This window comes from Phyllobates terribilis, unplaced genomic scaffold (assembly GCF_046119375.1).
Source record: "Phyllobates terribilis strain yellow unplaced genomic scaffold, ASM4611937v1 Scaffold_5__5_contigs__length_657084704, whole genome shotgun sequence".
NCBI classification, from domain to species: Eukaryota; Metazoa; Chordata; class Amphibia; order Anura; family Dendrobatidae; genus Phyllobates; species Phyllobates terribilis.
In genome coordinates, this window is record NW_027362765.1 from 119,055,991 (window position 1) to 119,083,736 (window position 27,746).

General features: G+C 43.8%; 1 protein-coding gene across 4 annotated transcripts; it reads right to left on the reverse strand.

The window, feature by feature from the left end:
* Window positions 1–25,849, reverse strand: CSNK2A1 (casein kinase 2 alpha 1). 4 transcript variants are annotated; one of them, XM_073682835.1, is made up of 13 exons: window positions 25,705–25,849; window positions 17,374–17,552; window positions 15,908–16,019; window positions 13,245–13,346; window positions 13,106–13,156; window positions 12,948–13,004; window positions 12,775–12,858; window positions 12,571–12,681; window positions 11,903–12,004; window positions 10,497–10,597; window positions 10,252–10,400; window positions 10,047–10,172; window positions 1–1,575 (listed from the first exon to the last, which is right to left on the reverse strand). In XM_073682835.1, exons 2-13 carry the CDS (start codon window positions 17,472–17,474, stop codon window positions 1,460–1,462), a joined length of 1,212 nt encoding a protein of 403 aa, XP_073538936.1. In that variant the 5' UTR covers window positions 17,475–17,552; window positions 25,705–25,849; the 3' UTR covers window positions 1–1,459. The 4 variants fall into 4 exon arrangements, with proteins under 4 accessions (XP_073538936.1, XP_073538938.1, XP_073538934.1 ...); XM_073682837.1 differs by having other exon boundaries at window positions 10,086–10,172; window positions 12,948–13,007; XM_073682833.1 differs by having other exon boundaries at window positions 12,948–13,007.
* Between the last annotated feature and the right edge of the window lie 1,897 nt (window positions 25,850–27,746).

Consider the following 27,746-nt stretch of genomic DNA (forward strand, 5'->3'; position numbering starts at 1 on the left):
TTGATAAATAAAACCATGTTTATTTACACCAAATAGTTCCAACATTAGATCTGTCACATGTGAAGGAAAAAGCATCGTCTGTGTCACTGGAACATCTCTTGCTGGACACAGGGGAAAGGGATGGGTGCAAAGGAGGGGAGGGAGGAAGGGGAAAAAAATGAAAATTTTCAACAGATTCCTGCTGAGTAAACAAGGGAGACCGGGTGGAAAAGAGGGCGTCCCAAGAGACAGGTCCCCACAGTAGATGAAAGCTATGAGGTACATTTTCAGGGGAGGGAGTGTCACCAGCATCTTGGGAGCTAATGAGTGGTTGTCACTACAGTCCCTAAAGTAGGCAAAGTGTGAGGTTCTCTCAGGTGCGGGGAGACATGTGAGGATACTGTCTGCAGGACAGGCGTCTGGAGGAAGAGACTTCCAGGGCAATGGGAGAAATCATTGAATGGTGCGAATAGCCGAGTCTCTCCAGGGAACATTCCCGTTTCTGTGGAACAGCTTTTCTTTGGAAAGAAAGCAGGACGAGCCGGAAAATGTGTGTGGGGGTGTTTCTCCTTTCCAAGCATGCATTAATGGGGTACAATTCAAGAAAATCAAGAGTATAGGATACTGTGAGTGCCACCTGGTGGCTTTTCATAATCCACCTAAAAACTGGCAAGGCTCCTGCATCTTTATTTTTTATTTTTTGCAGCTGTGTAAAGGAAAAAGGGAATGATATCTGGAAAGTCTTCAGGGTCAAAATTAGATTGCTTTTTTTGAGAATTTAACCTAGTCTCTTACAGGGAACAATAAAGCAACATTGGATCAAGTAAAACTAGAAGTCAAGGCTTTGCTTTAGCCATTATTATTAGTTTTAACAGAAGGACCATGCGGGGCCAGAGTAATGGTCTCATTCATCCACCCATATACCTGGCGTCTGTCATTCGTGGAATTGTGCCACAGCAAAGCCCGGGAAGAGGTTAGATACAGATTCGAGAAAGTCCCTCACCCCTCCCTCTGCAGGTGGGGGACACAGGAGGGTCATGATGAAAAAGGGACTGAACAAAATATATATATATATAAAAAAAAAAAAAATCTATCCAGGAAACAGCTGAGGAAACAGGGTGGGCCAAGTCCAGGAGCCACATCCCAGAGACATGAGGGCAACCTGTGGACCAGGAGCCATAACAAAAGTAAAAAAAAAAAATAAAAAAAAATAAAAAAAAAAAAATAATTGAAACAAAAAAAAAATAAAAAAAAAATTATTCAGCCTATATTTTTTTTTTATATATATAATGACGGAACTACTATAAATCCACAAGCAACTGCTCAGACACGGCGCGTCCAGGGGCCTTTCTTGCTCTTTTGGGCAGCCCCCACCCTCCACATTTGGTGGGTGTTGAAGTCAGGACAAGGGGCCGAGGATCAGGGTTCTCCTTCCCAGATCTGCTGCCCTCTCCTGACCAGGCGCCAGAACAATGATTCCCTACTGTGGGGCTCCGGCAGTGGCAGCTACGGGCGTCCCGAGGGTGTTGGTTGCAGAGATGACGGGTGATCCGGCTAAAGAACCCAAAGCTGAGGGAGTTGGCACCGTGGAAATCCCTGAAATGGAAGCAAGAAAGATGTAATGGATTAACATTAATACAAAGGCCTAAATTAACACATCCTGTATATTCCAGGATCATTAAAAAATTGTGTTTAAAAATGTGAAAACTAATATCATGAAATAAATCAGTAATAATGGATCTAAAAACCCAATCTGGATGAAGGTTAAGATCAGACCAAATAATACCACTTAGTATGGATATCACCATCTAGGCACTATAAGAAAACCTATCACTGGAGCTACATTTTTAACCCCTTCCAGACCTGTGACAGATGTATGTAATTGAGGTCTCTGGAGTGGGCTCAAGAGCTGTGTGCACACCATACCCGGCAGATGCGGCTTGGCTTCATAGGAGATGGTCATTTTGACTACATAAACAGGAGTCAAAAATGCAGTAAAGTCCCAAAGAGCAGATGAAAGTATTCGACCCCCTCATCCTTCCATTTAAAAATAATTAAAAAAAATAAAAAAACAGTCTTGCCATCATTGTGCCTGTAAGAGTTCCACCTATAGAAATATAAAATTAACCCCTACAGTAAGTAGAGGGGAAAAAAAAAAAAAAAAAATTGATCAAAAGGTATGTACCCCAAAATGGAAATAAAAACTTCTCAACGTAAAAAACAATCGCCACACAGGTTCGTTGGAAAAGGATTTTTTAAAATATAAAAAATTACGTTTTTGAAAAATTTTTGCGCCACTTAAAGTAAAAACAGAAAAAAAAAAAAAAAAAGAAACCCCTATACAAGTTTTTTATTAATGTAATTGTACTGACCTTGAAAATCACAAAGATAGAGTATTTTTACTGCACAATGAAGGCCGTAAAAAACAAAACTGCTTTTTTCCTCCACTTGAATCCCCCCACCATTTTTCGGTACATGATATAGTGAAATGAATGGTGTTATTCAAAACTGAAACCTGTCCCTCTAAAGAAGTAAGCCCTCATACTTATATATCTATGGAAAAATAAGAAAATCATGGCTCTTTGAAGAAGGTAAATGAGAAAAAAAAACAAGATGAAAAATCAACAGGTCAGAAAGGGGTTTACAATGTAGTATTTACGAACATTTCACTGTTAAAGCGGTGTCTGGGCCTTTTTCCTATTTTATGTGTATACGTAGGCTGCAGAATACTGACAGTTTGTGATATACTCCCTACCTTGTCAGCATTATACACTGTTGCCTAGATGCCACACTTTGGGATGTAACCAGCTCGCTCCTGATTCTGGAGAAGCTGCTCACTCCTCTACCAGAGTCTTCCTGTCAGGCAGAGACTGGACCTAATGTCACAACAGCCACCACCCCCAGTCTGCCAGACCCCTGTGCTAGCACAGTGTAAGCCAGCAGGCAGGACTCTGCTGATAAAGACAGAGAAAAATTGAAAGTGGAACAAGGAGCTGAAAGCTCCTTCCTCCACCGTTCAATCTCAGCAAAGACTGAAGATCCTGCCCCTTAGGGTCACATAACAGCCTCATGTGACTGGAAGACAGAAATAAAGAATCTGCTGCAGAACCCTACGAAGGAAAAGCCTTCTACAAAGGTGAGTATAATATGCCATGTGTCTATGTATTTATATATCTATTATCCATCTTGTATTTTTCTATTAATCTATCTCCTACCTATATATTGGTCTTCTCCATCTAGCCATCTATTACCTATTATACATATACACACACACACACACACACACACACACACACACACACACACATATATACAGTACAGACCAAAAGTTTGGACACAACTTCTCATTTAAAGATGTTTCTGGATTTTCATGACTATGAAAATTGTACATTCACACTGAAGGCATCAAAACTATGAATTAACACATGTGGAATTATATACTTAACAAAAAGTGTGAAACAACTGAAAATATGTCTTATATTCTAGGTTCTTCAAAGTAGCCACCTTTTGCTTTGATGACTGCTTTGCACACTCTTGGCATTCTCTTGATGAGCTTCAAGAGGTAGTCACCCAGAAATGGTTTTCACTTCACAGGTGTGCCCTGTCAGGTTTAATAAGTGGGATTTCTTGCCTTATAAATGGGGTTGGGACCATCAGTTGTGTTGTGCAGAAGTCTGGTGGATACACAGCTGATAGTCCTACTGAATAGACTGTTAGAATTTGTATTATGGCAAGAAAAAAGCAGCTAAGTAAAGAAAAACGAGTGGCCATCATTACTTTAAGAAATGAAGGTCAGTCAGTCCGAAAAATTGGGCAAACTTTGAAAGTGTCCCCAAGTGCAGTTGCAAAAACCATCAAGAACTACAAAGAAACTGGCTCACATGAGGACTGGCCCAGGAAAGGAAGACCAAGAGTCACCTCTGCTTCTGAGGATAAGTTTATCCGAGTCACCAGCAGCTCAGATTAGAGACCAGGTCAGTGCCACACAGAGTTCTAGCAGCAGACACATCTCTTCAACAACTGTTAAGAGGAGACTTTGTGCAGCAGGCCTTCATGGTAAAATAACTGCTAGGAAACCACTGCTAAGGACAGGCAACAAGCAGAAGAGACTTGTTTGGGCTAAAGAACACAAGGAATGGACATTAGACCAGTGGAAATCTGTGCTTTGGTCTGAGGAGTCCAAATTTGAGATCTTTGGTTCCAACCACCGTGTCTTTGTGCGGCGCAGAAAAGGTGAACAGATGGACTCTACATGCCTGGTTCCCACCGTGAAGCATGGAGGAGGAGGTGTGATGGTGTGGGGGTGCTTTGCTGGTGACACTGTTGGGGATTTATTCAAAATTGAAGGCATACTGAACCAGCATGGCTACCACAGCATCTTGCAGCGGCATGCTATTCCATCCGGTTTGCGTTTATTTGGACGATCATTTATTTTTCAACAGGACAATGACCCCAAACACATCTCCAGGCTGTGTAAGGGCTATTTGACCAAGAAGGAGAGTGATGGGGTTCTACGCCAGATGACCTGGCCTCCACAGTCACCAGACCTGAACCCAATCGAGATGGTTTGGGGTGAGCTGGACCGCAGAGTCAAGGCAAAAGGGCCGACAAGTGCCAAGCATCTCTGGGAACTCCTTCAAGATTGTTGGAAGACCATTTCCGGTGACTACCTCTTGAAGCTCATCAAGATAATGCTAAGAGTGTGCAAAGCAGTCATCAAAGCAAAAGGTGGCTACTTTGAAGATCCTAGAATATAAGACATATTTTCAGTTGTTTCACACTTTTTTTTGTTAAGTATATAATTCCACATGTGTTAATTCATAGTTTTGATGCCTTCAGTGTGAATGTACAATTTTCATAGTCCTGAAAATACAGAAAAATCTTTAAATGAGGTGTTGGCTTTCGGGTGAAATGTATGGAAAACTTAAGTTCACGCTCCAGTGATAATTTATCATGAAAGTAGGGCATTTAAGTAGATGCATGCAATGGTGATTTCCTCATCTCAAACAATTTATTGAAAAAAGCCAACAGTGGTGGGTATACCCCAACAAGAAATGTCAATGTCTCAATAACTTGTCATGTGGCCTTCAGCATCAATTACAGCTTTACAATGTCTCCTGCAGCTCACAAGTGGAGTTATTGCCTGCGGAGGCATGGCATCCCACTCTTCTTGAAGGGCGGCCCTCAGGACATTGAGGTTCTGGGGTACAGAGTTACACGCCTCTACACGACGACTCAGCTGATCCCATAGGTTTTCTATGGGATTCAGGTTCGGATAAAGTGCAGGCTGCTCCATTTGAGGTACCAGTCTCCCGCAGCCGCTCCCTAATGAGGCGACCTTGATGAGCTGGAGCATTGTCGTCTATGAAGATGAAATGAGACCTGTGTTGTTCGTACAGAGGCACAATGACTGGATTAATGATGTTATTCAAGCAGTAGGGGCTTGTCACTGTACAATTCAAAGTGTAGGGCAGTTCTGTATTGAGTAGACACCTGTTCACACTAACGCCACCACCATTCAAGTGGTTGTCTGGTGACAACAGTGGCTGATGCATAGAGCTCTCCTTGAAGTTTCCAACATCATTGGTGAACATCATTTCTGCTCAGCGTGAATCAACTTTCATCAGTGGACAGCACTGAGGCCCACTGGTCCCTCGTAGATGGCGCCTGTGTGTGTGGTCAGGTAGCCTTGCAGGTCGTCTAGCACGCACACCACGCTGATGTAAACAGTTTGGAATAGTCTGACGTGACACTTGGGTGCCTCTCACCTTCCTTAAATGTGCCTGGAATTGTGCAGCATTCATCATCCGGCTCCGAAGGGCATCGTTCACAATGAAGCGGTCACCAGTGTGGGATGTGGCCAAAGGACGGCCACTTCTCTGCCTTTCTATGACTCTTCGGCTGCGTGCCCACTATGCGTTTTTCAAGCGTTTTTTTTGCCGCAGAATTTCCGCAGTGAAAACGCTTGAAAAACGCTTGGTAATACGTGCCCCATGGTCCCCCCATGACAATCCGCATGTGCTATGCACATGCTGCGGAAATTTCCACTGCGGATTATCATTGCGGAAAAATACGCAGCATGTCCATTAATTTTGCGGACAAGCAGCGTAATTGCCACCATTGACTTGCATTGAAACGCATATTATCGTGTGTGCACATGCGAATATCATACAGTTCAATGTGCAGATGGTACCCGGGTTTGGAGAAGAGGAGACTCTCCTCCAGACCGGGGTACCATGGTACCTGTAAAAAAAAAAGAATTTAAAATAAAAGATTATACTTACCTTCTGATGGCCCCCTGTCTCCTCAGCGATGCGTCCGGTCTGTTGTATGGGTCGCGGTGTTGTGAAAGGACCTGCCATGACGTCATTTAGTCATGCAACAGGTCACGCGACCGATGCGGTCGCGTGACCTGTCGCATGACTAAATGACGTCATGGCAGGTCCTTTCACACCACCGCGACCCATACAACAGACCGGACGCAGCAGAGAAAACACCGGGGGCCATCAGAAGGCAAGTATGATCTTTATTTTTTACCATTCTTATTTTTTTTTAACTATTACTTGGTCACACTATATAAATCCATGCCGCTTGCATGGATTTATATAGTGTGACCAAGTTGTCAAGCACTTTCCAAGTGATGCTAAAATCGCTTGGAAAAGCGCTTGATAACCCGCATGCAGAAATGAATGCAAAAACGCTTCACAAACGCTTCCACCTGACGGGAAAAACGCATATAAAAACCGCATGCGTTTTTCCTGCCAGGGAGAAGCGGAAAAAATATGCAGAATTTCTGCATTGTGGGCATTTAGCCTTCCAGTCTCTCTGTATCTCTGTAGCACCCTGCTGATCACACTCTGTGACCCTCTAAGCTTAGTGGCCTCTTCCATCTGAGAACAACCAGCTTGCAGCCTCACAATAGCGTGGTGCTGCCGATCAAAAACCTGTTGTGAGTTTTGCCATTAAGCGCCTTGTTAGAAAACAGCAAATTGTGCAAAAAGCACTGAAACATTGAGCAGTTGGACACAGGAATTCAAAAATTTAGAGCCATCACATTAAGTTCACCTGAAAATGTTAGAGAGCAATTTAGGATCATCCTGAAATTTCACCCGAAAGCCAAACATCCCTACCTAACTTTATGTGAGTAGTATAATATATATCTATTACATCCTTTACATAATATGGGGTGCAATAAATATATATATAAGCACTCATACATAATATAATGACTTCAAACTTGCCACAAATCTGCAGTCATTCTTCTGTGACTGTGGATTACTGAATTGTGACCGTGTGCGGTATTGTAAGCTGTCAGGATTCCCCAGAGCAAACCGGCGTTCACGAGGCTGCATGTATGCAAATTGCATACTTACGGTCACGTGCCGTCTAGACGTGCTCGACTTCTCCCAATGGAAATGTACCGAGAGAAACAAGGTACATTTACCTACCTGCAGTCTCGTGCTGACTAAACGTACCTGGTTTCTCTCAACACACTTCCATTGGGAGAAGTCGAGCACGTCTAGACATAACATAATAGTAAGTATGGCCTCCTTTACACGTCCGTGAAAACCCAGTACTGGTACCAGTGTGTCATCCGTGTGTCCGTTTTTATCATTAGTGTTTTTCCAGCATGGGTAAAGAAAAATTACAAAGCTTCACCTATATTTAATGTTAAACATGTACAATACACGGATGCCATCCGTGGGCTGTACGCGGTTTTCACGGACACAGACTTATTGGCCTTTGTCATCCATGCTGCCACAAAAGAAACACAGACATGTCTCTGTGTTGTTTGCATGGACACACTGTTTTAATAGGCATGTGTGGGATCTGTGAAAAAAACAAAAACCGGATACCACATGTACTGGAAACACAGACGTGTGAAGGAGGCCTTATATAGAGGGGTCATTTGCACGTTTGTAATTCTGCAAGTTAACATTGACTTGCCGAGTCCTAAAGGTGTGCAATATGCTCTGTTATGATTTTGCTCTTCTTGCCGATTTGAGCGGTCATCTCGTGATTGCTCACATGCGATTTGCAGACTTGTAGTCATGTGACGACTGATGTTCCTCCAGCTTCTCTTTGCTCTAATTTTCAATTGAGATAATCAGGAGGAACGTCAGTCGTCACATGACCATGAGTCTGCTAACTGCATGTGAGTGATCACGTGATGCCCACTGGATTCAGCAAGTAAAGCTAAATCCTAACAGAGCGCATATTACACACCTTTAGGACTCCGCATGTCAACTTGCAGAATTACAGACCAAGGGGGACATCTGTCAGTCTAGCAGAGCAATGCAGGGAGAAGCAACAGAGGACTGGACTCGAGCTAGTCATCATAGTCGCCAGACATTACATGCATATTTTATCTGAAACGCGGCAGCATCAGAGTAAAAAATACATGACTGCAATAATAGAGCCAATGTCTGATTCCTGTGGCCCGAGGTGTCGTGCAGTAGGAGCCAGCAGTCAGACTCCTTATTGCATCGCAAAATAACATTGGACGCCTCAGCGTCACCGATTACATACTGCCATCTCCAGATCACCATTAAATGGCTCAACGTGGGAATAAAAGCCATTCTATCAATTTAATGCATTGATAAAAGCTATGAAGTTCCGCAGCTGCTGAAGTGTGTATTAAGAGGTTCTGCAGTAGCTGAGGTGTGCATTATGATGTTCTGCAGCAGCTGTTTGTGACACTAGACTTTTCACTTCCCAGTATTCCTTTGTCAGGGGTGATGTGGGCGCCTGTGATGGCTCGGTCACCACTAGGGATGTGTGGTAGATTATGGCACTACAGATGAGGACATAGGATCGCTGCTCTGACTTTCAATGCTGGGGAAAATACTATCAGCCAATGAGTGTAGAGGGCGGAGCTGGACACTGAGGCTGGGGGCGGGGCTACCTCAGGCTGTGAGCTTAGATAAGAAGCCCAGGAAGCTGCCTGGTCTGGAGAGTCAGATGTAAATGGTTCAGGGAATGAAGTGACAGTCAGGAGGAATGAAAGGTGGAGTATAGGGGTGTTATATATTACAATACAGCACAGATTAGCTTAAAAGTAAAGAAATTGGGATTTAGGGGTCTGACAACTTTTTTAAATTTATTATAGTGCCATTCATTCCATGGCACTTTACATGTGAAAGGGATATACATAGCACAAACAATTACAATACATTTTGAACAATACAAGTTGATTTGGAAGTTATCCTCTATGCATTACATAGGGAATAACCTTGACCAGTCCCGAGAACTAATGAATGAAGTGCGCATTACTACATTCATTTTTATGATAGTGCCAAAGACCAGCCAAGAGCTGCACTCAGCCATCCCTGGTGGTCCCATTAATAAGAGCAGTTGTTGACCACAGCTCCATTCCCATAGGGCTCTTCAGAGTCCCATTCTCAGGCTTGGTGGGGAAAGGCTGGTCATGGTTTAGAGGGAATCCCAGTGGTCAGATCCCAAGTGATAGTGGATAGCTTCAAAACTTCAGGATATCCCTTGAACTATGAATATACATCTGGTCAAATTAAATTTAAAACTATAAGAGTAACAGAATCAAAAAGATTTTTTTTTCTTAATAAAAAAAGGTGGCAATTCAAAACTTTGCAAAATAAATGACCAAGAACCTTAAGACATGTATGCATAAAGGTTATTGTTCTAATCTTTTTTAAAGAGTGTTTGGTTAAACCCGCACATAAGGTATAGCAAGTCTAATAAGCAATAGCAGGGTTCCTGTTCTCCACTCACAGGAGAGCCTGTGCCATTACCGCACACAGCCAAAAGTACAACTGGTGACCACAACACTCTCAGATGGGCATATGATAAATGTCTAAAGACAATCACCATTTAATAACAGAGTGGATCTTACTAGGATTTTATAAGAAAAGCTTGTCTTGTAGGTTTGTGGCCATTTAAATCACTATGCATTGGAATGTGGCATTTGATTGACAGTTACACCCAGGAAATTAATCATAATGTGTGATTGATTACAGCCCATTATTTACACACAAATCCTGCACAAAACGCCACCACCAGAGGGAGTCCTAGAACATTTACCAATGACTGACCTGGCTTATCACGTTTACTGGACTTGGGCTGGGACTGACCTGACATCATACTGGCGCTACTGACTGGGGTGCTGCCGCTGGGCATGTTTGAGGAGCCCATCCGAGACTGGTCCTTCACAATAGGGTCTGTGGAACAAAAGACTTATGAAACCACAAAAGAAGAAAATGCAAGTGAGGGGAAAGGTGCACAATACTGAGCACTCACAGAAGTAAGGGTGGTCCATGGCTTCACGAGCAGTCAGTCGTGTCTGGTGGTCATATCGCAGCAGCTTATCCAGGAAATCCAAAGCCTCTGGACTGACTAAGTGCTGATTCTCGCTGTGCACAAAGCGCTCCCATCGCTTGCGGGAATGTCTGAGTACACAAAAGTCAGAGTATAAGGAGAACAAATGGCAAAGACCACTACAGATGTGCAATGATAGTACCAGCAGGCATTACTTTATAGCTCACCTGCCCAAGATATCATTGAAGCGTGGATCCAGTTCAATATTGTACTTGTCAATGTAGTCGTACAGATCTTCTGTCCCCAGTACTTTGGCTATCCTCACCAACTAAGTTTGGAAAAGTATGCATTATGAAACCCATAGTGAACATTACGGCTATATAGCAAGGTTAATCCCAAATATCTAAACCACGTATTTGTGGATGTCCGCAGCATTGTAAGTGTTTGCATGTATGCGGCATTTGCTACGCCCAAGTATCTTGTATGGTAACGCTTCTAGGACCCCCCACCCCAAGGCACGTGATGAAACTGGAGGCACAAATGCACAATGTGGTTCCTAGAAGTTAATGGAAGAAATGTTACAAATCCTCAATATGTTTGTATGCATGAACCCTTAGCAAAAAGAACAGCGATTAGCTCACTAAATGTTTTGTCCAGTCGCAATATATTGATGACCTGTGCATGTAATAGGTTATCAATATTACTTCAGTAAGAAGGGGTTTAACATCAGGTACCCCAGTAATCAGCTGTGATTTACTCTGGCGGCTGTGAAGACTATGAAAGGATCTGCAAAGCGACGCTTTATCAGACGGGTAGCGGCCGCTGGCGGGTACTGCAGATCAGATCAAAAGTGCTTAATGAATGAAGATGCGTTTTGCATTCAAAGAGTTTACAACTGGCGGAGCAAATAAAAGTAGATCAGCGAGTGTCTGAAATTGATGACTTATGTAAAGGTCAAATGATTTGTGACCAGACAACCCCTTTAAACTTATTGCACTAGCTACTTAAGGAAGTTTCAAATGGTTTGAGCATTTTACAGCCTAAGGGTATGTGCACAAGTTGAGTATTTTGTGTGCAGAAATTTCTGCATCTCTTGGCAGGAAAACGCAGCCTCAAAAATGTCACTTTTGCCGTTTTTTTTTAGTGCATTCATTGGGTGAAAAATGCAGGCAAAGACGCAGAGAATTGACAGACAGCAGATTTTCTGCACCAAATCTGCAAGTTAAAAATACTCAACGTGTGCATGACACTTCAGGTTTCTCATTCACTTTGCTGGAGTCAGGAAATCCTTCTGTTTTTGTGAAAAATGTGCACAGAAAAAAAAAGGGACAAATCTGCAACGTGTGCACACAGCCTAAAGGCACTCCACTTTGGGGAAAGAAAAATTTTCGTTTCAGGAGAAATGGGCAGTGAATCTTTCAGCCATATCCAGGGGGGTCTTAAAGTTGGTATCAATCAAATTGACATACATGTGTGTACCTGCACACTAACTAAAATATATATGTGCACCATACAATAGAAAATTCCATGCAACAAACAGGCGTATTTACTGGCCCATGTGAACAGCTGTTCTATCTATATATTATGAACTTTCTTCGCCCCCAACAAATCAAGACGTGTAGCAGCATTTCACCTGGTCGTAGTTATCATGGCCATGGAAAAATGGCTCCTTTCTGAAGATCATGCTTGCCAGCATACAGCCCAAGCTCCACATGTCTAGACTGTAGTCGTACATCTGTGAAATACAAAAGTAAAATATGGTACAATATGGTACTTTACAACACTGTAATGAGGATTGACAATTGGACTGGGCCCCTCGCTCTAGATTCAAAAGTTACAGGGTCAGCACAACATAGGGTTCAGGTTTTCTTCGTTTTATTTTTTCTAAACACAGCAACGAAAGGAAAAATGTGAAGAGCACGGCTTTTACATTGAAAGCAGGAAGGATGGGTCCATATGTGTTGGTGTATGACATTAGCACCATGATCTTCTCCCCCCTATAATCTTTATTTTTATATAACGCCAACATATTCCGCAGCTCTTTACATATATTATAATCACTGTCCCCATTGGAGCTAACAATCTATATTCCCTATCAGTATGTCTTTGGATTGTGGGAGGAAACCCAGGCAAACACGGGGAGAACATACAAACTCCTTGCAGATGTTGTCCTTGGTGGGATTTGAACCCAGCGCTGCGAGGCTGCAGTGCTAATCACTGAGCCACCGTGCTATCCAGTGTTAGATGTCAGCACATTATTGTGGTGCTGGAAGGGGGCAACATAGTAAGCAGCATTTATACCTGATAATCCACGAGCAGCTCGGGTCCCTTGAAGTATCTGGAGGCGACTCTCACATTGTATTCCTGCCCCGGATGATAGAACTCTGCCAGGCCCCAATCTATTAGTCGGAGCTGAGAGGAGACATGAAATATAATTATGAAGCTGAGAACACAACCCCGGTGAGAGGTCAGACTGATGGCCACACACCCAACCCCTGCAATTACCTTTCTGTGCTCATGGTCAATCATAACATTATGCGGCTTGACGTCTCTGTGCATTATACCCATACTGTGGCAATAGTCCAGGGCCTGCAGGAAGAAGAAAACAATGCAGCTATGAACTGGTTTGTGACTAGCACACACCCAAAACTAATGTAGAAGAGAAAGCTACGGAGTACCTTTAATATTTCATACATGTAGAACCTAATGTCGTAATCTGTTAAAGTCTGATATAACTGCTGCGGAGAGGAAGAAAAATATATTATTAAATGAAAAAGGGGAGAAAAAAAAAACAAAAAACCATTTTTGGCAGAATAAGCCATTTCTTGGTATTCACCTTAAAATCTGTATTATTGACATGTTCAAATACCAGTGCCGGCGTCCTGGACTGTAAGAGAAACAATAAATCAGATTACAGATGTCCAGGCCCAGCACAGATGCCATGCTATCTAAAACTGGGAGTGCGGGAAGCTCACCACAGGATCTTTCACTATATCTGCCAGTGTGATGATGTTGGGTCCGCCTCGCAAGTTCTCCAGAATCTTGATTTCACGCTTAATTTTCTTCTTCTTCACAGGCTAAAAAAAAAAAAAAAGATGACAAGAGGTGTAAGGAGCAAAACCTTTTCATTACTAGAACAGTCATGGCTCACCATTGTACGCACTCTGTTTGGCATGTATGCGTTTTACAGTTCTTCTAGATTAACGCCCCAAAAATGCAGAAAATTCGCCATTTTTGGAGTATAAAGATGCACAACACCAGTGGTTCTCAACCTGTGACTACAGCTGGAGCAAAAAAAAAAATAAAAAAACAAAACAAGCTCCCAGCAAAGCCTAACAAGGCATGTTGGGAGTTGTAGTTTTGCGATAACTTAAGATTCACAGGGTGTAAACCACTGCGAGGGAGCTGGAGTGCTCCCAGATAGTGGTGACATCAGCTGCACGTCACACCACATGCATTTCACAGCTGTATGTGAAGTCAGGGGCCATTTTATTGTAGCCTACCGCTATGCGCAGAGCTGCAATGTGACGGCTACTGCTCACTAAAGCTTAGAGCAGTCAAATCTCCGGCTGTTGTGCTTTGTACCCTGTAATTAGCGGGGATAGTAGGCTGCGCCAGTGACTTCATCCAGCAGTGGGAACTGGTCCGGCAGCAGTAACACTAATGCCAGCCTGCTCGAACTGCTCTCAACTTAAGAATAAGTCAGCGCCACCACTCTGGTGCCCGATCCGCTGTTACTACACACCGTCATTTACAGTATTCAGAGCACTTAATACAGCCAGTGGTGTTGAAAGCAGGTCGGGCACCAGGCTAATGACTTCTGCCCGTAATGAACAGGTCGGGCAGCCCAGAAAGTATTGCAGGCAGGCTGCTTGACTTGTTCTCACCCCATGATGAAGTCATAAGGTCTCCCCGAGGAGAAAAAAAAAAACGAAAAAAGAAACACCAAAATAGTTGGTATGACTGCATCCGTAAAAGTGTGGTTTATAAATATGGAAAAGTAACCCATACAGTAAATATGCTATGCCAGAATTGTGTTTTTGTAATTCCCCTCATTTCCTTAAAAAAAGAAATGCAATGAATCAATATATAGCCCAAATGGTATGACTAAAAAGTCACTCACCATACAAAAAACAAGACCTAACATTTCCATCCAGAGAAAAATAAACAATGTTATGGGTCTCAAAAAAAATGGTGCCACAAAGTAATATTTTTACAAACTTCAGAATTTTCTTCCACTTTTTTTTTCCTTCAACCCTGCCCAGACATCAGTATCACATTGCATTTGCCAACATAACTGTGCTGCACTATGATCCTGAACCTTAATTCTGCAAACGTCCACATTTAAGCTATGTGCCCACGATGCAGAAATGCTCAGGATTTTTTCCTGAGCGTTTCTGCATCTCCCTGGCAGAAAAAACGCATGTGGATTGTACATGCGGATTGCACATGCGTTTTTCCTGCCAGGGAGATGCGGAAGTGAAGCGTTCTTCAGATGCATTTCCGCATGCGGGTTGACAAGCGCTTTCCAAGCGATTTTAGCATCACTTGGAAAGTGCTTGTCAACACTATATAAATCCATGCAAACGGCAAGGATTTATATAGTGTGACCGTAAAAGAATGGTAAAAAATAAAAAAATATGTACTTGCCTTCCGATGGCCCCCGCAGTATTGCTTTTCTCTGTTCTCCCTTGCGGGCAGCGGTACACCGAAGGACCTGCCGACGTCAGCGTCGCGTGACCAGTCACATGACTAGGACGTCAGCGCAGGTCCTTCAGTCCATCGCGAACTGCTGGCATGCAAGGAGGAGCGCACTGCGGGCTGGCAGAAGGTAAGCATATATTTATTTTATTCTTTTTTTTACAGGTTCAATGGTACCCAGGTCCGGAGGAGAGTCTCCTCTTCTCTAGAACCGGCTACCATCTGCACATTAGAACGCATGGAATGCGCATCTGCTTATGCAGTGATGCGTAATCCATGCTTTCCAATTCAAGTCAATGGCGGCAAAAACGCAGCACTTCCGCAAAATAATTGGTAGTGCTGCATTTTTTTCCACAATGATAATCCGCAGCGGAAATTTCCGTAGCATCTGCACAGCACATGCGAATTATCATTGTGGGACATGGCAGGCCTTATACCATGCGTTTTTTAAGAGTTCCTGCAGCGTTTTTGCCGCTGCGGAAACGCTTAAAAAACGCATCGTGGGCACACAGCCTTACAGCAATCATAAAGCAAGCTAGCATTACAATTGGTTTTCATCTTAAATATGAGCACCTGCAACCCATAGTGTTTAAAAGTTGAAAATATCAGAACTTATAATCTTTAATATTTTTATATATAGTATTAGAGAAAAAAAAACTCCTAATATTTTAAATTGTTTCACTCTTAATGATAAATTCCCTTTAAATGATTCTATGATCCACACTTTTTAGCCACTTTAAAAAGTTTGTTCACGATTAGATAAACCTCACTGCTTTTAGACAGAAACTTTCTTGAGATTGGCGAGAGGCGGATACACCATAAATGTAAAAAAAACAAAAAAAAAAAACAAAAAAAACTAAATTTATTAAAAAAAAAAAAAAAATTACGGATGAGCCTCAAGTCTGCATTCAGACTACATACATAGGACTAAACCCACCTTCAGAATTTTCACAACCACCTTTTCATTATTGGTGATGTTAATGGCTTCGAAGACTTCACTGTACTTGCCCCGACCAAGTTTCCTTACCAGTTGGTAGTCATCCTGGTTCCTGTAACAGGACAACATTTTTCAGCAGATTCACATTAGAACCTTGCAGACATAAATCAGGCATTTATCACCAGACACCGGCTCAGATGGGACCTTTCTTCCGGGTAGAGAAAAGCTCTGTTTTCATCTACATGGGAGGGTCAGAGCCATGACATTATCTGGTGTAGGACTATGAACCCTGCTTAATGTCAGGAAAGATTTAGCCATCTGCACTTATGACCCTCGTCACTTAGGAGGAGCCAGGAACAAGGGAGAAAATATATGTAATTACTGCAAGCGCAGATCCACAGCCAGAGAAACGCTCAGGTGACGTGCACAGAAAGGCCTATAATGCAGAGGCCGACCAAAAAAAACGGACTGCTCTCACACCCAAACGAAAGAAGGGTGCTCCTCAAATGGCTGATGCTACGGTATTAGGATTATTAAAAATCCTTTTAAAAATGCAGAATCCATTACAAGGGCCATCCAGATTAACTGATATTCTTACTTTATTTACCTGGCGTCAAAAACAGAGAAGTGTCTCTGATACCAATGCCTTGTGCATCAGTTATCCAAGATGATTAGGGGGGCTGTGAAATGACAAACTTTAAAAGCAAGTAACCAATACACATGGTAAGCATTTCACAGCTAGTGACGCAAAACCAGAGGGTCAGATTAAAAGGGGTTGCCAATTACTCTCATATTGATTACCAATAACAGATCAATGGGAGAAGAGGATCTGACACACAGCAAACTCAACGATCTGCAGTTATCAGAAGGCTCCCAGGCATTGACCTGTACTCTGTTCAGTGGCTATTGCCAAGAAGTGCACCTCCGTTGCATAGGATCTGCAGTTCTTGGCACAGGCCACTAAATATATGGAGCTGTGCCTTTTCAGCTCCAGTCAATGTCTACATCTGGCTACCGGGTATCAGACCCACCGATCTGATGCTGATGACCCATTTCCAGGAAACACTACCCATAAAAGGTCTGATCCTAATCATTTGGATGCTTGATAATCTGACATCTGCCAATACTTGTGGATGCCGGACTTAAGAATTTCACAGTAATTTATGGATAGGAAAGAGTTTATCATGTTTTGATTAAAATCGTTCAACTTTTCGGCAAACAAAACAAAGACCACATTATGTATGTAATCACCGAGCCGGGTGGTATCCATATTGAGATAGCAGTCCATTCTGGTAAATGTAATTGCACTGCACTGCTAATTAGTATATTAGATAACACCGCGGACGGAGGGAATATACGAGGGTCACACCATCGTTCTTTTCGTTTCACCTTTCATAGCGTCCATCATTAGCCCGGGATAAACGTGATATTACTTGTAGGAAAGACAGCTGCAATGAGAGACTCACCCCCATTCTACAACATGAGACTCGTAATCCCAATACTCCCGGGGTCTGTGTGTGTTCACATCCGTGTAGACACGGGCCCGGCTTGGCACAGGTCCCGACATGGCGGTCTGATTGGCGGCCAGAGATGGACAGTGACGTTACAGGCCCAATGTAAGTAGTTGTTTGACGGAGGAGTCTCACTGCGAAGAGAAGAGAAAATGGTTTTAGGAAGAACTAAAAACGTACATGAAATCCTACTGCTAGGAAAGCGCGGGCTTACAAACCTCATGCTAAAACAAATCATGCACACTGAGCCCCACTGATTACACTTGGCCCCGTCAAGCAGTACCCAAACTTTATTCCTCAGCCCAGCTGTGCCAATAGCATCTCACCATTTCTCTGCAAAATATTTTACTCAATAAGATATGGTGACAAGGTTTTTAGCCAACACCACCATTCACCATGTGACTATCCAGAACCACAATTATGTCCTAAAAGTACCAGGCCCTGTTCTGCAGGGTTTTTCGGCTCCTGTCCCCTTGTATGGTAACGTGCCACCGATCACCGCTTCATGCAGCACTATCCGCCAAATAAACAGTAACTGGACACGGCCAGAGCCTGCAGTGCAAAACAGATCAATGCCTGATCAGACTGCACCGACATGGAAATATAGATACTGAATAGGCCCCGAGGAAAAACCCTCCACTGAAGCATTAATGGTGGGCAATACAAGACTATTAGCATTACTAAAAACGGCAAAATATGGAGTATCCTATAGCCAAGTAACCAATGTATATGACCTGTCCACTCCATCTGCGGCTCTAAGAAAAGAATGGATCCAAAACACTCAGCTGGGAGAGTAGCCAAAATTCAGAGAACTATGTGCAATTAAATAAACGGAAAATTGCATATAGACTGGAAGAAAAAAAACTATGTAAATGGAGATTTAACAGAAAACTCCACTAGGAAGACCACATTAGTTTACTTTTAAAAAGGTTATTACCCTTGGGGTCCTGGTTACGGTATTGCTAGTACATGACTTATTTAAGACACTCCCGCACCATCTCTGTTCCTAAGCTCCGCCAGTGAATGGACGGAGAGAAACCTACACATGTTGTATAAGAAGTATTGCTGAGGTTTCCTGGTCTCCTATAGGTGGGTGGTCATAAGCATGAAGACTGAGGATCCCATCAGGAAACTCAACAGGAACCAGCAGGACCGCATTGAGAAGTAATTAGTCAAATTCAGTTTTCAATGGTGCCACCTTATCATGTGAGAACAACAAGCAGCCGTGTAATTATAATGTGCAGGCGGGGAAGTAAAATCCAATTATAGCCACACCTCTTACTTCCTGAATGCGCCCGTAGTGTTATAGACGTCGCTGCCAACCTACTGGTAGATGCTAAATCAGCGATGGCCCTGCAGGGTTTTATGGGACACATCGGTGGCCGTGACTAGGCACACAAGAGCTGCAACATATCGAGGCAAGAGAGTTGGCTATAGCCGTTAGATAACGGATAGAAGTGAGCACACGAATAGGCAGGTATTCAACACCCATGAGAAACCTAGTTGGCTGCTCACGACAAGCACCCCCTGTCTATCAGCAATGAAAGCACTTCACAGGGAAGTTACTTTGCGGACTGAATATTCCTCATTATGCTCTGGGGTCTCTCCAAATCCTTAAGCATAATGCAGAAGGTAAAGCGGGGTAGCGGTGGGGGGGGTAATACCTCACCGCCCACTTGTCCCAGGGACCCACCGCACTTCTTCCCATGCTACCGTCGTGTGCATCCTCTTCCTCAGATATCATAGCAGACCCTGACGTTATGTCATGTGCCGCAATGGCACATCACGCACTGATGTCTGAGGCCTAGAAGAGCCGGAAGCCACGGCCCAGAGTGAATAAGATGCGCACAAGGGGGAAAAAAGAAGGCGTGGAGAGTTTTACTACTTGTTTGCCCTATAGACGTCACTATAAAAGCCGCAGCTGGCCACCATTTTACTGAACTGCAAAAAAAAAAAAAAAAAATTTGCGTGGATACTAATTTAAAAAAATAATGTAGGGAGAATTCAATTACACTCATAAATTTGCTCATCTCTACCCCTGATGTAACAGCCAATAGAAAGGTAATGGAAAAAAGGTAGAAGAAACCACAGATTACCGACTGATTCTTATATCAGGGTGTTCACCTAGCTAAAGTCCGAGTCTCGTCGCCTTTGAAAAATACCAAGGGCACTTATACCATTACAATAATAAAAAAAAAAAAAATGAGGTTAATGATAAAAAAACAAACAAACCCCAAAACAGAACGCAGGCATGACAACCCCTCATACTAATATGCCATGTAGAAACCCCATGGGACTTCTAAAGGTTTGGGTTTTGCCTTTGGCAAATATGACTGATTATTTTTTTTTTGTTTAAGGATTTGCGTTTAAGGCTTAAATAATTCTGCAGAAAATGCTTTTTACACAATATCTACTGCACTAAAGAATTAAAGGGGTTGACCAGCGTCGCTCTCGTCTGCATCGTGTGGTACATGTGCATAATACCTGCCGCTTGCACGCATGTCCAGGTACCTGCACTGTTGAGCCCTCCATGTGGTGGCATCGGATGACCTTTTTTTTTTTTTTTCAAACATCATTTTTATTTGGATTTTCAGAAAAGAAAAAACATAAAAGACATATGAAAAGAGACAAAATGAACATTAATCAGGAGGGACGACCCTTTTAATACGGACTGGATACCTAAATGATACCTAGATATGATCGTGGGGTGGGGGGAGTCAACACTCTGGGACTCCTCCAGTCCAGAGCGTAAAGGTGCCATACTATTTTTGCACCTTGTCTCCTGACTTTCCTACTTCATTCATCTGAATGGGGCTGCCCCAAATCTCCCCCCACAGCAGGCGGTTAGGGCCCCATTGTGCAGGGAAAACAGTGAAGGGACACTGAGGTAAACTATCTCTGCTGCCCCCTCATTCTCAGGATCAGTGGAGGTATGAAAAGTCAGACCATCATCGAACATATAGTGTGACCCAGGTCCTGCAGCTGTATTAAGTGGACATGATCGGGCCGGACATAAAGCCTCTCAATGATGGTTGCCATTCACCAATAGCAAGCTGAGATTTTGAAGATTATGTACAACTAAAACATATTAGGAAATTATATGACTTGTAATTACAAAATTATTAGGCCTTAGTTACATAAAACTGGGGGGAAAAAAAGAAAGCCCATCCAAGGAGCAGAGACCCTTTAGGCGGGATGTAAAGTAGAGCAGTCACGGGATCGTTATTCTCCACGACAAACATTACGCTTTTCACATCTTGGCGCATATGACACTAAAAATAGCGCATGTTCTACTTTGTGTGTTCAGAGCATCAAACAAGCAGGATTTATCACAAAACCCCCGATTCCAGACGCAGCCTCATCCTCTGTGGGGGTGAACTGAGCAGCCACACATAGAACCCATCTCCGCAAGGGTCCTTGGCCTGCATATAAGATGGGTCACCCCCCTTGCTGCAACATGGTGCCTTAAGCCTTCCAAAACAATAAGCTGGCAATGTCCATGTCCACAGTGGTGTGCCCAGTTTTTACACTTAGAAGCTCAAGAGGCAATATCTGGCTTTCATGAACTCTTCCATGTAAACAGCAGCACTTTGCAGAGAGTCATTGTTTGCCCAGGGATGAGTTTCTTTTCTCCCACGGTCAAGGGGAAAAAAAAAAAGGTAGATACTGACTGGCTGTGGTGTCCATAAATCAGAAGATCAATTTTGGAGAAGGTTTACTTATGTACCCAGATCCTAAAGTTGTATGAAGAGAAGAGTCAAGCATAGGGAGAGGACAAAAAAGGGACCAAAAGAAAGCAAAACTAGTAAAACCCCCCAAAGCAGAGTTTGTATGAGGTTTTTTTTTTTTTTTTCAGCAGGAAAAGGGGAATAAGACCATGCAAGACCCAGTGGCAGCTTCTCATGTGGGAACTGTAGAAGACCCCTATATAAAAATTAGCTGCCTTTAATAAATGCATAAGAATTTTAAATAGAATTTTTTTTAAAGCCCAGTTCAAAAGCTACAAATACAATCACCCCAACCAAAAAAAAAAAAACATCTGCAGTTGCCTGTCCAATTTCCATTGCCATGTCCCAGTGACATCCTGTATACTGATGCGGCTAATAATTGGCTGATTAATTGGTAAACAGAAAACCATCATGGAGGCTCAAGGGCAGACCTTTAACTGCTGGGATTAAACAGGACAGTATAGATTTATTTTTTTTTTTTTAAGTTATTTAATATTTTGTTATTTGCCACTTTTGGAAAAGTTTTTAGATAACTCGAGAAACCCCTTGACTATTACTCATGTAATAATCTGCATGGAGGACGTGTAATCATACAAGTATACCACATCATGAGATCTGGAACTGTACACCATAGAGAGGTACAAAGTACACACCCACCGGGCTCCAGAAACTCCATCTGAAACCGTGTGATCTGTAATGAGCTGAGGATCAGGGTGACTTCAGATATCTGGAAATTGAATTAAGATATCTTAAGTTTCGGTAAAAAAAGAGGGGAAGAATAATAAATGCACTGTGCAGCTTAAAGGGGTTATTTTCAAAAATACCTAAAATAAGATAAGCAGATACTGGCCCTCCCCAGGTCCAGAGCCAGCTCCCCATCGCTGCTCCGGTCAGTCTCAGTGTTTTGGCTGTAGCGGTGACCGCTGTAGGCAATCGCTGAGCTCAGCGGCTCGTGTCGACCACCTCGGCACAGGTACGAGCTCAGGGATTGGTCACATCTTTTGTGTGCGCCATCGACAGGACATTACCACTGCAGCCAAAATACTGAGACCGGGGCAGCGATAGGGAGCCGGGGCTGGATCCAGGGAGGGCATGTACCTGCTGTGTTTGTTATTTTTTAGTGTATGGTGTCCATTTTCCTGAAAGTGAACAAAATATAACTCGCAAATGCACTAAATAAGGGGAATCGATTTTTAGCTCCAAATGCGTACATATGTACTTTTATTACCGTAGTAAAATAACGATATCTGGCGCTTCCAAAATCTGTACAGATCCTGCATTATGGGACTCCAGCAACTGATATGTAGATGTGTATTATAGTGAGCCACAATCTGGAGCTTGTTTTCCTGCTTGTCATATTATGTGACAACGGCATGTAAACAATGAAATATTATATATTTTTTTAATTTGGTTTCATTAAAATTTTTTGCAGAGTTTGGCTTTAGGCTCTTTCTTTCCCGCCACATTCAACTTTGATGTGGTCTGTGTGACATCAGCTAAGAGGAAGTCAGAAAAGTTACACACACTCCCAGTGGACAAGATGCTGACAGGAGTCTCATTTAATCCACTCTGCGGCCAGCAGTACCTAGTACAGCACAGGGGCTGTAGAAGGCACAAGGTGCAAAAATTGTAATGAGTTACAAGCCAAAAACACATGCATTTTTAAAATTTAAAAAAAAAAAATTGGAAAAACAAACAAAACCTCAAGTTATTGCAGAGGTGAAAGTAGCCGAAGCAAAGAACATACTGTGCATTGTACTGCACCGTCCATGTCCATTTACCTGTGCACATCCATGCAGCTGTCAGCATAGATGAAGGGTGCTGAGAGATCTTGCACCCAGCAGGCGAGACTAAATACACGATAAAAGAGTGTAATAAGATCAGTGCTACATTTAGCCACTTATCACAAACGGCTTTACAGCCCAAGCACAGAGTTTACCTCTAGTAGTTATGTTCTGACATGTGAAAGCAGGAAACAAATGGCAACCCTAGGTGAACAACCATCATGAACCTTCCGAATCAAAGTCACTACAGCACCCCCTCATGATCAGTTGTACTAAAGATGGGAGGGTGCTTAAAGTGGACTTCCTCCTATAAAAGCCAGAGCTGTGTCAGAAAGAGGAACTCCCCTCCCCCATCCAAGAAGGATCACCATGATGAAGACATCCAGTTACATCAAAAAAAGTCTATTCATCACGTGGTTTCAAGATAGCGGTTTCTAGGACGGAGCAAATACATTAGTGATGCAGTAGGCGCTGCTATTGCATAATGTGCCCAAGGTCAAATACTAGTCCCTACATAAGTTATTTTTTCCCTACTGTTTCCTGACCACTCTGGGTGCCCATACTGATCTGGAAGACCAGTGCACACTCCCACTAGCATCTCCGCCCAGAGGTATTTTTAATTTTACTATCACCCGCCCCCTTGAAGGGGTTTCCATTTAAAATTGTTGCCTAACCATGAGGGGAGTGGAAAAAAAGGCAACTACTTTGGGAATTTCATCAGGACGCTGAATTATACGAATGGATGCCGTGTAGTGAGTATACAATGGGGTGTGGACTATGCCAAGGTTCAGATCTCGACTGCTTCATAAATGGCACATGATCAGTTATAATACATTTACTGTAGTAGAACGGTAATAACACGATCATTGGTGCCTCAGATTGATAGAACATTGATATTACCATTCTTGGTGAGTGCAAGTGCTCGTTACTGGAGTTTGCCTAGGGTGCTTGGGTATGCACCGAGTGTCACGTTCGTGCCCGCTTGTTCTGCGGCTGTTAGACAGCTACAAAACATGTGGGCAATCCCAGCATGTTTTGTAGCTGTCTTAACAGCCGTGAAACATGCGGCTGTGGGGACTCGAACATGTCACTCGAGAACCCGCGATACTCTGTGCATACCCGAGCACCCTAGGCAAACTCCAGTAACAAGCACTTGCGCTCATCACTAATTACCATTTCTAAACTTCTCTAAATCCCTATGAAAGTTAATAATTTAACAAATATTAACTTTTTTTAGATTGGCCCTGGTGTGTACCCAGTCTCACCGGGCAATGACGGAGGCTCACTGCTTCAGATTACTGTACAGAGGTGGCACAATGCTCCGCAGCTATGCACGTTCATCACGCTGCAGAACAAACTGCACTTTTGATCATTGTAATAAAATACTTGATTTCTCCCAGCTCCTGACAAATTTCTTTAACTCGCAAAAATCGGTTGTAAAATGTCATAGACCTGGGAAATGAATGAAGCTTATGGGGTTTCTGCGCTACCTGTCTGCAAGCAAATATTTAGTCACCACTGACATCCTGTTCCATGTTGTCACTTACGTTTACCAGGCGGCAGTGCCTTTGCGTCCATAGTAACATCACATGACCGTGCGTCCAATAACTCCAGCAGGGCATTATGTCACTATGGCGTAAATATCACTGATTTGCCGCTGGGATACCCTTCTGATCGCTGCCTTGAAAAGGAGATGAGAAAAATATTAAAAAATATATATTTTTAACTTTCCTCTTGGACAGATGGCGCTCCCCTCCCTTGTACCCAATACTGTATCAACGTCCAGCAGGCAGGGGAGGAAGGTCACGTGATTGTTACAGCCAATGATCAACTTCAGCATTGACACCGGTCTGGGAGGGAGTTTTTTTTACATTTTTCTTGCCTCCCTGAGCCGATTAATAAGGTGTTGCACAACAACCTCAAAGATTTAGATCATAAAGTAGAAAAATACATATTTTGGGGACATGTGGCTCTCACCCCTCCAAGTAAAATGTGTTACCCACACAGGTGAAAGTTGCCAGAGACCTCAATGTGCTGTGGCACGGCCCGAGGGCGACAGATCTGACAGCAGGGCTGACTGCACGGTGCCGCCAGGCCGGAGGGCACACACCTAGCGCAGCCGGGCCAAGTCGTGACTGCATAACCTCATTATGGAATCTTCTCTGAGATCGGCCGGCTGGGGATGAACTCGCTCCATATTTATATACTCTGTCGGCATCATGTCCCCGGGGAGAGATACTAGTGCACAATAAACAGTTTGTCGTGGTAACGCGCAGACACAGTCGTGTGACGGACGCTGTAAAATCGGACGTGAATTGGTCTCTGAAGCCATAAATGCAAGAAAAGTTCCATTTCTTATAAAGTGACATCACAAGACATCTTAACCCCCGGGATAACCCCCATCCTCCCTCACACGCCCCATATAATAGTCAGACAAGACATAATCCACGGCCCTTCACCCCCCAGACGTCCCTGTGAGGCCTGCTCCATCCCGGCACCACCCCCGGAGGCCCCCCCATCCCCCACCACTAATTCCCCTCCCCACATAACACATGAGGCCTTTGGAGGCCCCCGGCGCCGCCATCACTCAGGCCTCGGCCACCTCACGTTACCCTGGCTCTCCCCGGAAAGGATACCCCGCCCCCTCCTCTTCACACCCGGAGATGGCGGGCGTCCAGGTAAAGCCAGGCTCCGCCCCGCGGCGGACTCCCCTCGGAGTGTTCCTAGCACGCCGTTACCCCTCTCACCCCGGGCCCTGCTCCCTGTCCCCGCACCTGCTGTTCCCGCTCCCCGCGGCCGCCGCTCCCGCCGGGATCACACAGACAATATGGCGGAGACACACGGCCGCCAGCCGCAGGGACCACAGCGAGGCTGACGGGAAGCGGAAATACACTCTGATGGCAGCCGAAAAGGGCGGGTAATTCCGGCTGCCATCTTGTGAGTGGAAACTCAACCGTGGTCCGATGACTGGAAACAGCAATTAGACTGCAATGAGGAGACTGGTAGAAGTTTATGTGGGAGGTGAGAGAACGGGTAACGGGAAGGTAAAAGTGTCCGCAGGGCCACGCTCGTCAAGTCTACCTCACCTGACTAAGCAGAAAAAAATCTTGCCAGTCGCAAGATGGCGCCTAGTGGCGTTTGTAGGAGGGTTTACGCATGCGCACAGCGTCCGTAAGGGCATGGTGGGAATTGTAGTTCTAGAAATTGATATTTTTTTCCGTCTCTCTGATGTGTCAGAAATGACATAATAAAATAACTATGGATGTATAAGGTTGGCGCCTGGTGGTGGAAGGATAAGGGGGTGGGATTGGGACTGGACCTATGGGGTCAAGGCTGGGGTCACTCTGTAGGGTGCTTATAGTAAAGCTGCAGTGAGCTGGGGTATCAGGTCCTGTCACACATGAGTATGAGATGTGCCCACACCTGGGGGGATGACCATAGGAAATACAGCACCATAACCCTCAACATGCGCCTGTCTGGTAACATCCGACATGTGGCGGCTGGCGCCCTCCCGTCCCCTACATCATAGCTTTTACCTTGGAGGACGATCGCCGTCACTTTCGTCAACGTTTCTGACAACTTCTCAAATTCACAAAACGGCATCCAGTACGGTTGTCACCAGACCAGCTCCGTCTGAGGCAGCGAGGCCTGGTCCAGACATGGCAGAAATCAGACTACATTTACTGTGGAGGGGTTTTCACAAACCAGCAGAATGTTCTTAAAGGGATTGTCCACTTTTGAGTACATTTATATTACTTAAAGGGAAGAGTCGGACGGCTGTATAACTTGGACGCAATGCTCGGACTGGCCAGCGGCTCTCTCGACCCAAGCGTGACACCATGTATTTCTATGCAGTTGTCACTTTCAGGTCGGGAGAATTGACATTGATTTAGAATTTTGCGCCTCAGGTCCATTTATGCACAAGGAATTTTTTTGCAGCTTGTGGATATTTATTAAAATCACATCCACTTTGCTGCCATTGTAAATCAACTGCAGATTTTCTACTCACAAATCTGGACAAAATCAGAAACTTCTGCTTTTTTATTGATGGCCTCTTCACAGGATAGGTCATGAATATCTGATTGGTGGGAGTTGATGTGGAGCAGCTGAATCACCGTCAGGAGCGGTCAGTGACTGCCTGTTAGTTTTTAAGCCTGTGGTAAAGAAACAATAGTCCCTTTAAGTTGTTTTTTAAGTGTACGGATGAGGTTGAGTAAAGTACACGACATGCAGGCAACAACCACAACATGTGAATAATCCCAAAGAGAAATTGACACATTGAAACACTTAAAGGGGTTGTCCATATTAGATATCTTTAAATGATACATATTTACAACATTTTCATATATTTACATTTGGGAAAGCACCCCAATATTCAGATATCAGTGCAGGCCTGGAAGCTCCAGCTCCTGCTTGTGTTCTAAGCAGCAGTTTCCTGTGTCAGTACATCACCAGTGCTGTGTGTAAAGGACTGATCATATCAATCACTAAGCCAGCCCCCTTCTCTGTCACAGCTAATTCATAGACAAGAGAAGGGGAGGCTGGCTCAGCAATTAAAATTCGTCTTTCAGACAGACGCCTTTATGCACAGCATTGGTCACGAGTGCAACAAAACTCCAAACTGGAACTCATGGGACCAACATTGATGTCTGAGGTTCAGGACATTTTTGTAATACACAGTAAATTAAAGCACCACTCCAGTGTTTTTTTATTTCACTGCTGGCGTGGTTCCCCGCTCTTAGTCTCATGCTCACCAGGCGCCGTCTTCATCTGTTCTCAGCACAACTCCGGTCGTCCTCTGCAGATTGTGACCTGT

What these genes read in the sequence shown, in the direction of transcription:
- CSNK2A1 (XM_073682833.1), bottom strand. Translation starts at nt 17,474, where the DNA reads ATGTCGGGACCTGTGCCAAGCCGGGCCCGTGTCTACACGGATGTGAAC. An exon ending in TCTCATGTTGTAGAATGGGG is followed by an intron (nt 16,020 to 17,373) that starts GTGAGTCTCTCA and finishes GTCCTGTTACAG; the next exon opens with GAACCAGGATGACTACCAAC. An exon ending in AGCTGCTCGTGGATTATCAG is followed by an intron (nt 12,005 to 12,570) that starts GTATAAATGCTG and finishes TGTATTTCACAG; the next exon opens with ATGTACGACTACAGTCTAGA.